The sequence below is a fragment of the Rhamphochromis sp. 'chilingali' genome, assembly GCF_963969265.1.
Source record: "Rhamphochromis sp. 'chilingali' genome assembly, chromosome: 2".
Classification (NCBI taxonomy): domain Eukaryota; kingdom Metazoa; phylum Chordata; class Actinopteri; order Cichliformes; family Cichlidae; genus Rhamphochromis; species Rhamphochromis sp. 'chilingali'.
Window position 1 is genome coordinate 24,099,590 of NC_137930.1, and position 12,152 is coordinate 24,111,741.

Here is a 12,152-nt window from a genome sequence, read left to right on the forward strand (position 1 = left end):
GCAAAATATAAAGAAATTAAGGGTGACTAAATATTTTTGCAAAGTACTCTTAAATTAACGACTTATATCATATATGTAGGGGGGAGTTTGTTGATGTTATGGTGCTGATCTGTATTTCTAAAGTTCAAATGGAGGTAAAAACATTTTCACTGCGCATCTCTAAGCCTTACTACACATAAATGAGTATTTAAAATCGTTTTTAAAAAACAATATTGAAATGGGCTTAAACAGCTTAAAAGGATTTCCCCTAATGATACTTTAGTTTTGGATGCAGGAATTTACGCGCAAGTACAAGCGTTACATAACGGATTCCACTGCATACACTCATATTTCTGTTAATCTAATTTCTGTCTCGTAGTCTAACCTGGATGAATGCGTGATTAAAATTCTCAGCTGAGAAAAAAAATCTGCATCCATTCCTCGCTGCTGTCCGGGCCAGGTTTTGATGCAGCGCCGCCACTTGCCGGAGCACTTGGATTGGCTGAAGGAGCAAGGTAGCCCGCAGAGACGGCTCCTTGCCCTGGTTCGTTCAGTGCCGTCAGTGGAGCGCTGGAGACGCGGTGCACGCACACACACTGCTCTCTCTCACTGCACGAGTGAAAAAGGGTTCTGCACAGACTCGGACTCTGCTGGACGGACTTTGCTTTCATGTGGGAGCATGAATTTGCCGTCAGAACATCGATCCACACCTCTAGCAAGTGAACCTTTAGAGGGAAAAGCAAGCGGATACAGATTTTAATGCAACATCCTCTGTGACAGAGGGCGATGCACCCACCTCTTGTTTCATAAAGTGTCACATGTTTGCAAAAACACTGCGCTGGATATATTTTGTCGAAAGCTATTTTTTCTTTCTTTTACGCCCGGGTTGTGAGGGTTTGTGGAGTGCTGCGCAGCGTAACGAGGGACACCAGCGCGCATTTCATATCAATTTCTCAGTGACTGGGACTCGCCTTAGAGCGTAGTTTGACTCCTCATCATGGGGTACTCTGCGCGGACTGACAGAGAAGGAGGAAGATCGCCGAGATCCTGTCCAGAGATGCCGACCGTATCCTGGCTTTTGCTTTTCCTTCTGGTTGACATCGGTGTAGCTCAAGGTAAACTTTAAAGTGTATTCTTCACCAGTGAACCTTTTGGCTTTGCTCTCAGGAAAACTTTTATGAACTCTCGTGGCGCTGTTGTGCAAGACAAAACGGAATCATAATTAGTCACACTCCTAATAGAAGAATACAGTGTGCCACTTCATGCCCCCGAAGTTCGGCTGTACTAGAAATAATAGGCTGTAGCCTTCATTAAAGCAGGCTGCCTACTGCTAAGCAGTTTTATGTGAGGTAAATATGAAGATACTACATCCAAAGAAGCCTTCACTGGGGGAAAAAAGTTTTTATTCAATAATTTATATTAACTACGCTTTGCACTTGGAAACCAAAGCATCACAGCCCTGCATCTGTTTCTCCGAGGAAAGAAATGGAGAAGTGTTGCTTTGAAGCTCAAGAGATGCCCTTAATATTGTGGCTGTTGCTTTAAATCTTCCTAAACCGTTAAAGATTTTAGTGTAGGCACACAAAAAAATAGCATTACACATAAAAAAAACGTGTTAGAAAACTGTAATTAGCCACAAGAACCCTGAATCACAGCAAGTTATTACAGGTAAAATATAACATGTAGACCATTACCTGCAGTCATATTAGAATATTCCTGTTCGGGCTGCTATTAATCAAATCAAGAAAGCTGAACTTCCATTCATTCTCATATTATTCAATCTTACTCAGTGTTGATTGATGACTGCTGTAATCCCCAAATTAGAGGTCCACTATTTGAAAACAATCAGATCATCTAAGAATGAAGAATGATCTCAAAGCCCAGTGAAGCTAGTAATGCTTAAATGATCTTGACTTTTTGCTCAGGAGGATGTCTAATTAAATAAGGAAGTTTCAGTCGTGAAGTGAAGTTTGCCAAGAAAATCTTCAACACCCCCCCCCCCCCCCCCCCCCCCACACACACACACACACACACACACACATATCTCGGCAGCGAGCTTTAATTTGTCATTATGCTTGGTTTCAATCAGTAAGCAGATTTACAAAACCTCTCCTTCAAAGAATTGCCTGGTGAAAGATGTTTCTGTAAACTGCAGAGTGGCTGTCAGTCACAGAAATCTTGGAGATAATGCCACAACACCTGAAGCCATTTACTTAATCTTCTTTCTACCGTGCAAGATTGTCAAACAAAGGGAGCTGAGAAAAAGCCATCTGTGTTAGGATTTAGTGTTCACTATGTGTTTGTGCATGTGTATCAGATGCCAAGAGTGTATGTCTGTGGAATTAAGGTAGGTGGTCTGTCTTGTCTGGAATCTACTGTTGTCTGAATAACATGATGAGATGGAGGGGAGGGGATGGGAGGGGAGGTTTGACCATTTCAGATATACTCCCTTCTGCAGTGACATCATGAACAGTTAGGGGTTTTTTTTTGTGAGGCTTCAGTGTTCATGCAAAAGTGTTACAAGCTCAAATTGAAGTCTAAGCACATATCCCAGACAGGGGAAGAGGGTCTGTGAGCAACCTTATCTAGCTGCTCCAGACCTTCATCTCACTCCTACATAGTTAATGAGCAAGAAGAGGAAGAAAGAGAGAGGGAAAAAACCCCAGCACAGGTCCAGTTTCTGAAGGGCATGGTGAGATGACATAATACCCATTCCAAAACCCCAGAGAGCCCTGTGCCATTGACTGGATGGGAATACGAACAAGGTTCTTATCTGTCCATTAAGAAGTCAATACACTAGGAGAACATTGTTTGAGCCTAATTAATGGGCCTCGCTATTTTGGGGCACTGATGAGCTCTACACATTTTCTAATCGCTGGAGAGTCACTTCTTCAGTGTAAAACTACTGGTGATCAAAGTGGCTCACTTACCCGGGCGCTCTCTGTAACGCTGTGCTTCTACTCGCAGCTCTTCAGACCTACTTTCTGTGGCTGTAAATATGTGTTTACAGTTTTTATTTATTTTTTGAGAGTGCTTTCTAATCCTCTAGACAGAGGCGAGCACCGGGAAGTGATCCTTCTCATTAACCTGCTGGACTCTTCAGAAAGGAGACAAGTTGAGACAGATATATGCAATGAGCTGCCAGGAAAGTAGCTGAGGGCTCTGACAGCAGCTTGATTTGAAACCCTTGGTGCAAGAAAAGATACAATTCAGTTTTTTCCATGGAGGTGTCAGAGCTCCACCGTACTGTTAAAGCTGATGGAGGATGTCAAGTTCTTACAGGGAACATATGGAATAGCTGCTCTGATAAAAGATTTATTGGCAGGTGTGCAATCAGGTTGTATTTTTAATTATTATTATTATTTTTTTAAATCTTGGAAAAAAACCAAGACATCTGAGATTAAACAGTTATTGTGCCGCATTCAATTTAGCAGTGGATCCTCTCTTTTCCGTCACATTCTGCCCCGCCCTAAAAGTCCAAACTCCCTCACCATTGGGCTGTGGCTCATTTTAGTCCAGTTCACATTTATTTATCCAGGTTTATTAAAATAAAAAAAAAATCAATAAATGCATATTAACCATATATGCTGCTCAATAGTCTTTAGTGGGTAACATGCATGTGTTGTGCTACATGCATGATAAGGGAGGGAAAATCACTTTTTTAAGGTGTTTCCTTTTTCTCGATTTCCTTTCATTTCCATGGCTGACCTTAACGCTGGCATTTATATAGTGTACCTCTTGTGTTAGGCAGTGGATACATGGGCGCTGGCATTCCTGGGATTAGTTCAGTTTTTCCACAGCGCTGTTCTCGTGCTGCCTCTCACACCATGTTTCTGTCTCTCCTGCCTCTCCACTTTCTGATGATGTGTCCTCTGAGGATTGTTTATGGAGAGAAAAAGTTAAAGGACAGCTATGGTTTCAGATATATTGTAACTCATACACAGTGAGGCTTCTTTGTTTTCCTTGTACGACACACTCGTTCAGCTTTTAGGCTACTTCTGTGTGCTTCGTAAAGAATGCAGGTAAATGTGAATGTTGTTTTTTTTGTTTTTTTCCCTGCCTATTATTATTCTAAGAGGCTTCCCCTGGGGCTGCTAACATTACAACCATAGAGGTCATTATATAAACTGGGTCTACATGCACAATGAGAGCATTGTGCGAAGAAGCAGTACATATAAATGACCTCCTGTGATAGCCTTTGCCATCAATGCAAGCTCGCAGTACGTGATATTTAAAGCAAATTTATGTAACTGAAGGATTTTGTGTAAGTGAAGGAAATTAAGATTGAGCTGTGATATGCACAGGTGAACGAAGAGAGCAAAGTAAAAAAAAAAAAAAGTGTGTACACAGTATGGCTGTGTGAGGTCACAGTTGCATGCTGGTTGCGATTTAAGCCAGACGGAGCCTGGTAGCGAGTGATAATTACTGTGAAAAGTAGCTGCTGAGTTTGCTTCCTTGCTCTACTTGATGTCATATGCTATTGTTATGAACGCAAAAAATATACTCTGTTGCTATTTTGGGGCCGGGAACAGCTGTGGCGGCGGACACGAATACTGTCTGTCATTGCACTCAGGCCTGTCGTGAAGATTTTTTTAATTTACTTTGGTTATGTGTTCACATTCCCCTTTAGTTCAAGTCTTCTATCTAAGCATTTTTTGGCCAGTTCATCAGAATGCCTCGGTTTGATTATTTTGTGCCTTTTCTTTTCTTTTCCAATCTTACTACAGCACTTGAACTTTTACTTTTACCTCAGTTTGATGATGCAAATATGGCAGAGTACCAAATGATGTCTAAATCAGTCACATTTTTATAGATGGTTCACAAAGTGGGGTCTGGGGACCCCCGGGGAACGTGACCCATATCCAAGGATAATTTTCTATAAATAACTGAAGTGTTCTATGTCATTAAAAACTGCATGTGATCAGTCGGTGACCATTTATGTCAACAAAAAATATTGTGTCCATTACTCCCTCCCCCATTATCAAAATAAAGCCAAAAGAAACTCTGACATTGTGATACATCATGTCAGTTTCTCATGAAACCACTCACATCTCTTAGGGTGTGGGGAACCATTCCTGCTGCTATATACTCATTAGCCAGCTTGCTAGCCTTCCATCATCAAGAGTCAAGCCAGTCGACATTTTGAGTAACACTAAGCCTAAAATCCCTAAACTCAAGGGGACCACTGGGATTTTTCTTTCTCTCCCTCCTAATGGGCCTAAAAACATTAAACTGGCTAATGTTTCAAATAATGTGTATATATAATGGCTCACTGGGATTACCTCTTTAAACTGTACAAGTTCAACACACAGTAATCCCAGTTAGTGGATATTTAGCTCTGCCCCACCCACCTTCTATTCAAACCTTCTGTTTGTTAGAGACAGCCAATCTGAAGAATGTGAGAGGAGTTAATACGGCTTTGTTTCCGACGGTGGATAAACCGAGGCACGCTATAAGATTAATAAGTAATATGTGATTGAATCATGCAAAGCTGCTCCAGTAGAATCCTTGGATAAACTGTGGACCTGGAAATGAGCATATTAAGACCACCATAATCTCCCCTCAAAACCACTAGAATGTAAATTCCTTATCAGAGAGTTAAAAACTTAAAATTTCCTATAAATTCTGCCTTGTTTTTCTCAACTTATGTTAAAATGTAATCCCTGATCATCAGCATAATAGAAAGTTGAAGCTCCTTGTAAACTAAACCTAAACGTTTTCTTTTTCCTACTGAGTTTTGTGTTAATGCTTCCATGCAGTTTTGATGTGTTGTGCTCATACTGCATGCCTTTAAAGCAATTTACAATTTAGCATTGCGAGTATACTTGATTTGTGGGGTGAATAATAATGTTCTCAGATTGCCGTGTGCTAAAATCTTGAAGTAAATGAAAAGAGATTTGGGGAGGGGGGACTTCAGAGAGGGACAGAAAGAATAGAGGTGAGGAGGAGGAGAGGGACCTCGAGGCAGGAGAGGGTGGGTGAGAGAAAAGGGTGAAAGCAAGATATGGAGTGAGGACAGGGACAGGCTTGGAAGGAGAAGAGAGTGTGTCATTAATCACCCTGTGTGACACTCTCAACTACAGGGGAGCTTCACAGTGCAACATTCACTCCTATTAGCAGTCCATTAGCAGAACTCGGCACAAGTAGCAGCACTTGACAAGCAGGCCTTTGCCAGGGAGGGTGACTTGTGTCTCAATACAATGCATGCTGCACCACCTAGATTGCGGGCGTGCATGATTTTTCTTTTTAGGGTACAGTAAGTTGGAGTGCACCACAAGGCAGAAATTACTCGCATACTGTAGGCTACGGACAGCAAATGAAAATAATTGTATAAAAGGTCCCACTTTCAATTACGCTGCTGGATGAGATCGGAGATAATGATTGTGAAGACGACGATAGTGGTGACCTGATTTCCTACCTGCTGTACACCCTTTGCCAGAAAGCGGCTCTCCAAAGTTGAGATGGCTGATGCATTAGAGGTACAGTCATTTCTCATTCAAAGGCTTGTTGGCCTCTTACTAGCCAAGAGCCCTGTGATTACAGGAGCCTCGGCAAGGGAGGGAAGGGGGTGTGGACCACTGTCCCTGCTCTTGATCTACAGTTCATTTATGATTAAAGATCAGAGCCGGCAGTCAGAAAATCAGGGGTTGAGGTGGGGTACAGAGGAGGACAGAGCCAAAGGGAGAGAGAGAAGTGATTATGAGTTAAGTGGCCCTTCTCATGCCATTATAAGCAGCAGGGCTGACAGAGCACATCATGAGTGAGTATAAGTACACACTCCACTCCTGCCCTTTAATTTGGCATCATGGCCTCCCCCCTGATGTTCAACCACTAATGTCCTCCTGCATTTTTGTGTTCCTAACAGGATATCAGCCAAGGACAGGCAGGTAAATGAGGGGAAAAATATGTGGAAGGAACTCAAAGGAAGTCTCACTGTATTTGTGCGTCATGTTTTTTAAAATGGAAGGAACGGCCTGGCATTTACGTAGGGCTTTTCTAGTCTTACACTGCACCTTTTCAAACACATCCATAGAGCACTTGTGTTTTATGGACTTAAGCACTTTATCTATCTTGCATCCACACCTGTGGCCAATTTAGAATAACCAATTAACCCGACGTGCACATGTTTGGACTTTGGGAGGAAGCCAGGCATGCAGGCACAGGGAGAAAATGCAAAGTCCACACAGAAAGGCCTGAAGACCAATTAATTAATCAATACGTGTTTCTTAAAGATTTGTTAAAGATGCACAATAACAAATTATATTTTTTATACAGTAAACTAACTCTTATCCCATATTTCTGATGTGTTTTTTTAATACAATTGTTTAATAACCATTTGCATTTTACTATAATTGAGCTGTTGCTGTTTCCAGACATGCTATTTACTCTTGTAAAGTTGATTAGGATACAAAATAAACAGAATTAGGGGGGATTTGAGAAGCTCCTAGAACGTGGCTAATCTTATGTAGTCGCACAGACGCTATAAAAAGCAAAATGTGCTGGCTGACAGAATGCAGTTATTTCCCTGATGTCCTTTAACGTTGTTCCCTGTAGTCTTAGTTTCCTGGCCCAGCATGGAGTATGAACAGCCTCGGTAACTGCTACAGAGCAAGCACTGGTCTGATGTGGCATAGCTCAATAATCTAGGCCAAAGATGGGTGGTAGGAAGTTTAAAGGTAAAATAATCCATCATCAATCCATATTCTATTTTCTCATGCCTATCCAATTTAGGGTACACCCTGGACAGGTCACTATGCTGTTGCAGGGATAACATATTCAGTCAGCTAGCCAGCCGATAATTGTAGCTTAAAATACTGATGTTCACCAGTCATTGGAAATTGTTGACAACCAACTTTTGAACCCTAACACTGTCATTAGTGTGCTTGTATCTCCTACATACATGCATACTAAATATTCCTGGTTAGATGTAAGAAATTCCCCAAAAACAAACGTATTGTAGCTGATTGATAAATAATTGGGACTCTACAAACAGTCTTGAACACAGATATCATCCTTTCATACTCTTTCAGTGCTCTACTCTGTTACCATCACATTACCATCATTTCTGCTAAAACCAGACTAAATGTTTAGTTCTGATGAGGAAATCGGTAATGAGCGAGATGATGTCAGTGGTGACTCATAACACCTGACCTGAGTCACAAATATAGCACAGAATCACTCAGGTTTTGGTGTTTCTATAGAAATTCAGTCTCTTCCTCTCAGAATGGAGATGCAGCTGCTATCCCTCCCTCAGTTCTGACTCTGATTGACAAAGCTAAACCCTTAATCCCGGCTTTGCCCCGTCTTGTGCTCAGAGGCAGAGCCTCACTCGTGGAATGAGACAAAAGCAGATATATACAATGAAAAGGAAGAACACTCATCTGTAATAAATGATTTGAGAAGCCGGCTTATATTGACTTAAACCATCAAGTGGAAACAGCCGCACATTCTATATACCTGCAGACTTCAACGTTTTCCTCATTTTGTTGTCTCATCTCTGCATTTGTTAGAGGGGTGGTGGTTTCCAGTTGCTGCGCTAACGTCTGGTTGGGGAGGGCTGTGGTCTACGTATGTCAGCAGAGCAGAGAGGAAGGGGGTGGAGGTTATAGGACCCCTTGTCCCGTGTGAAACATGAGAGTAGGAGACCCACGCTCCCCATTTCCTGTCTTTACTTTATCAGCATCCGGCTCTCTTGTTATTCCTGCACTCTTAAAGCATCTGATGAAAGCCCGACCACAGATAAATGTTTGTGCCGTCTTGTTTTTTTTATGGGGCTCAAATGAGGTACTTTACCCGCCCGTCCCCCTCCTTCATTCTCTCTCTCTCTTTTTTTGCCTCATTCCTGTCTGCTTTTGAGATGCCACAAGAGAAGTTATAGTCTCTGGTTTATATTATGGTTCCTTAAAGATAGGCTTGGGACATCTAAAAGGACAATGGGAGCTCTTGTTCTTCAAAAAGAGTAAATTTTTGCTAGACATTGGGGAAGAGACTTAGGAAAAGTTGTATTTTTTGTCTGGAAAGCCACATTTGTGCTGACTGTGTTAAATATATCTGTTTCTACCTACAGATTATTTGGCATCCTTTAGATCTGGGCAGTGAAAATTGGTAATATTTTGAAAATCCTAACTCCTAGCTATGTCCTTTGCGCTCCACTCTTTTACCATTTTAGAAATGTTCATGTACTGTACACTCATAAATTCACCGTGCTTCTGTTTTCTTAGCCTTCTTGCATGACTATGGTGTTTTGTGTGCTGTGCGTGTCTTTGTGTGCGCACATTGTTGTTTGCCTGCATATGGTGACAGAGTGTGTGTGCATGCGCGCGTGTATGTTTATTCAATAATAACAGAGTCCGAGAAAGTCTGTTTCAGATAAATCTGTGCGAATACCAGACCATTCATCCCTAGGAAATCAATCTTTCTCATAATTCCCCTCATTTTTCTTCCATCTGTTATCTACAGAGCTGCCAAACAGACTTTTAAACAGAGCAGACCATTACCAGGGGGCAGAATTAAATGTGTGTCAGAATGCCAGCCTGTAAAGTTGTTGTTTTTACTGAGTTAAATGAGGTGCTAAATTAAAGCTTCACAATTGTTATGTACTGCTGGATGATTGATCCCCCCGCCCAACCTTCCATACACTCCTGTTGAGTCAAAATGCGAGAGAGGGATATTTTAAAAAAACACACGTCTCTTGAAATCATGCTCGTCTTGTCTTTTTTTTCTGTAATTACACTGTGCGTGTCTCAGCAAACACTGCGGAATTCATCAGGTTTAATGTAAAAAAAGAAGACGACTTTAAAAGCAGCGTTAACTACACACTCTACCACCATCATGTCTACCACCACAGGCTCAAACAGCCTTGTGCCTGACCTGTTTTCAGCATTTCAGGCTTTATTGCTGCAAGTCCAGTAATAGTTTGAGGTTGCACTTGGGTGTCAGCACTTTCCTGTGTGTTTGTGTGTGTGTGCGTGCCATATCTCCACGATCAGACCCTGGTGTTTTAAGTAATGGCAGACAGTGTTTAACTGGGGCAGGCTCAATGGGTCTCATTTAAAGGGGGCCCAGACAGAAGCCCCACGGTGAAAGGTTATTTTATGACTCCTAACATGTAAAGCACACCGTTGAAGCTGCTGCAATTTGTGGGCTTGCCAGAGCAGGCAAAATGTACTGTATTGTTGTTCTTCTGGAATCTGTCAGGAAACCAAAAGGCGGTGCTAATAAGTTACTCTGTTGTCTTTTGATTTGTATGCATTCCTATTTTAATGAATGATATTGAGATGAGGTTGCTAATAACAGAAGGCAAATGAGCAAATCTGAAAGTTCACTTCTGTAGCTAAATGTCAGAATTACATTATGCTCTAAGACAAAAGGATTGAAAAAAGCAGCACAATATTTTCCTGCAGGGCATTGCATTCATATATTCATTGGTTTAAATGCGCTTACTTTAATACAGTATAAAAGTTGTACAGTGCAATAATAAATTGGTGGTAGAGGAGAGCTTGCAGCTTTGCCTTTGCCCCTTTCAAGAACTTAACCAAAGAGTAGGCAGAAATTGAATAATGGATGTTGTTGTGATGATTTCTCAGAAATACGAGGGGGGTTGGCAGCCCCCTCCCCCCAAACCAGGTCAAATGTCTGAAATGGATATATTTTGTATACAGGATGAGCTTTACTGCATTCAACACAACTCTTGTTTGATGTGTAACCTTCACAAGCTCCTAGTCCATCCAGGCTTGAACACAAAATAGACGTTTATTGTGTTTTAAATGCTGCTGGTACATTTTACAGACTTAGGGATACATGCATATTGGAGCGCCAGTACTGTTCCATTTTGAAAGGATAATTTTCTGCAGTTTAGAAATATGCATGAATAGCTCAAAGTTAAACTTGGTGGTTCTGAAGCTGTCAGTTGGGTGATTGCTGTTTGGTCTTTGACAACCTGTTTTTAAAATGTGTTTACGGTGTTTCCAGAAGGATAGATGCAGCTTTCCTTTACCACCAGTATAAAGTTATTTGCTAGAACTTGTTTCACATCATGGCATTTGACTGCCTATTTGCAAAGCTAGCTGCTCTGCAATCAGTCATCTGTACTTTCAATTCAATGCAGTTCAATTCAGTTCAGCTTTATTTATATAGCACCAAATCAGAACAGTTGCCCTAAGATGCTTCATATTATAAGGTCAAGGCCCTACAATAATACATTATAAAAGATGTACAGTGCAATAATGGCCAAATAGTGCTTACCATTAGCATGTCATTGTGGCTTCATAGTGTAGTCGTTCACTTGACAAGCAAAAAGTAGCAAAAAGTTTCCCGCTGTCAGGCCTTTAGTTTTACTGGTAGTTATAATATTGGCAATAATACCTTAATATTGTATTAAATGTAGAATTTTTGGAACATCACACATTCTATTCGATTTTCCATTTTGAATAGGATTGCTCCTGGTAACTAGTTTGCTAGGTTTTTAAACAAAAGAAAAAAAAACTGGACTAGTTGCACTTACTGAAAGATGGAGAACATTTAAGCATGCTTGAAACAGACAAAGTTTACCATTGGCCAAAACCAATATCTTGTGTGTATTTTATGAGCTATATCAAAATTTCTTCTTGAGTCAAATGATGTTTTAGTTAGCATGTTGAAACATTTGGCTGTGTCTAACCTTGCAAGCACGCACAGTGTCAGATTAGTTTGTTTGTTTTGCTAACCTCAGTAGTGCTCGTAACAGTAGCCTCGGTCTCTTTCATGCTAGCTGCTATAGCCCAGTGCAGATAATGGTAAAACCTGGGTCTGTTATAGTTTGAACACCATCTCTGATCTGGTAACTATCAGTTTTTAAGTAAAATAAAATGGGAATACATTTTACTGACTAGTATTTCTAGCTGACTAGGAAGGTTAGCAACATTTATACTTCTAGTCACACACAAGCATATAGGAAATGAGAGGGGGAGAGAGAGACGTGGACCAAAGCTCTCCCTCTGGCCTGGAGTGGATGATGTGGTTTATGGTCAGCATTTTAACCACCAAGGCACAGGAGTGCCCCTCTGGTATCAGGGGTTTGTCAACCTACCCATCACTTTTTAAAGATAATTGCTCATAACACACTTGAAGGGTTTGTAGAGCTGCTCTCCCTTGAGTTAAATCGATGGAGAAGCGCAATCTCGGTTAGGGGGGGG

The 12,152-nt window shown here is 41.2% G+C and overlaps 1 protein-coding gene across 2 annotated transcripts in view; it reads left to right on the plus strand.

The window, feature by feature from the left end:
* The first annotated feature begins 517 nt into the window (after positions 1-517).
* The window catches only part of unc5cb (unc-5 netrin receptor Cb), a 134,069-nt gene continuing 122,434 nt past the window's right edge, over positions 518-12,152 (plus strand). The window contains exon 1 of one of the 2 annotated variants that reach the window (XM_080874089.1): positions 518-1,094. In XM_080874089.1, the coding sequence (XP_080730215.1) occupies positions 977-1,094 (118 nt within the window). In that variant the 5' untranslated portion in view covers positions 518-976. The remainder of the gene's footprint in view (positions 1,095-12,152) is intronic. The other variant, XM_080874088.1, reaches the window with a different exon arrangement.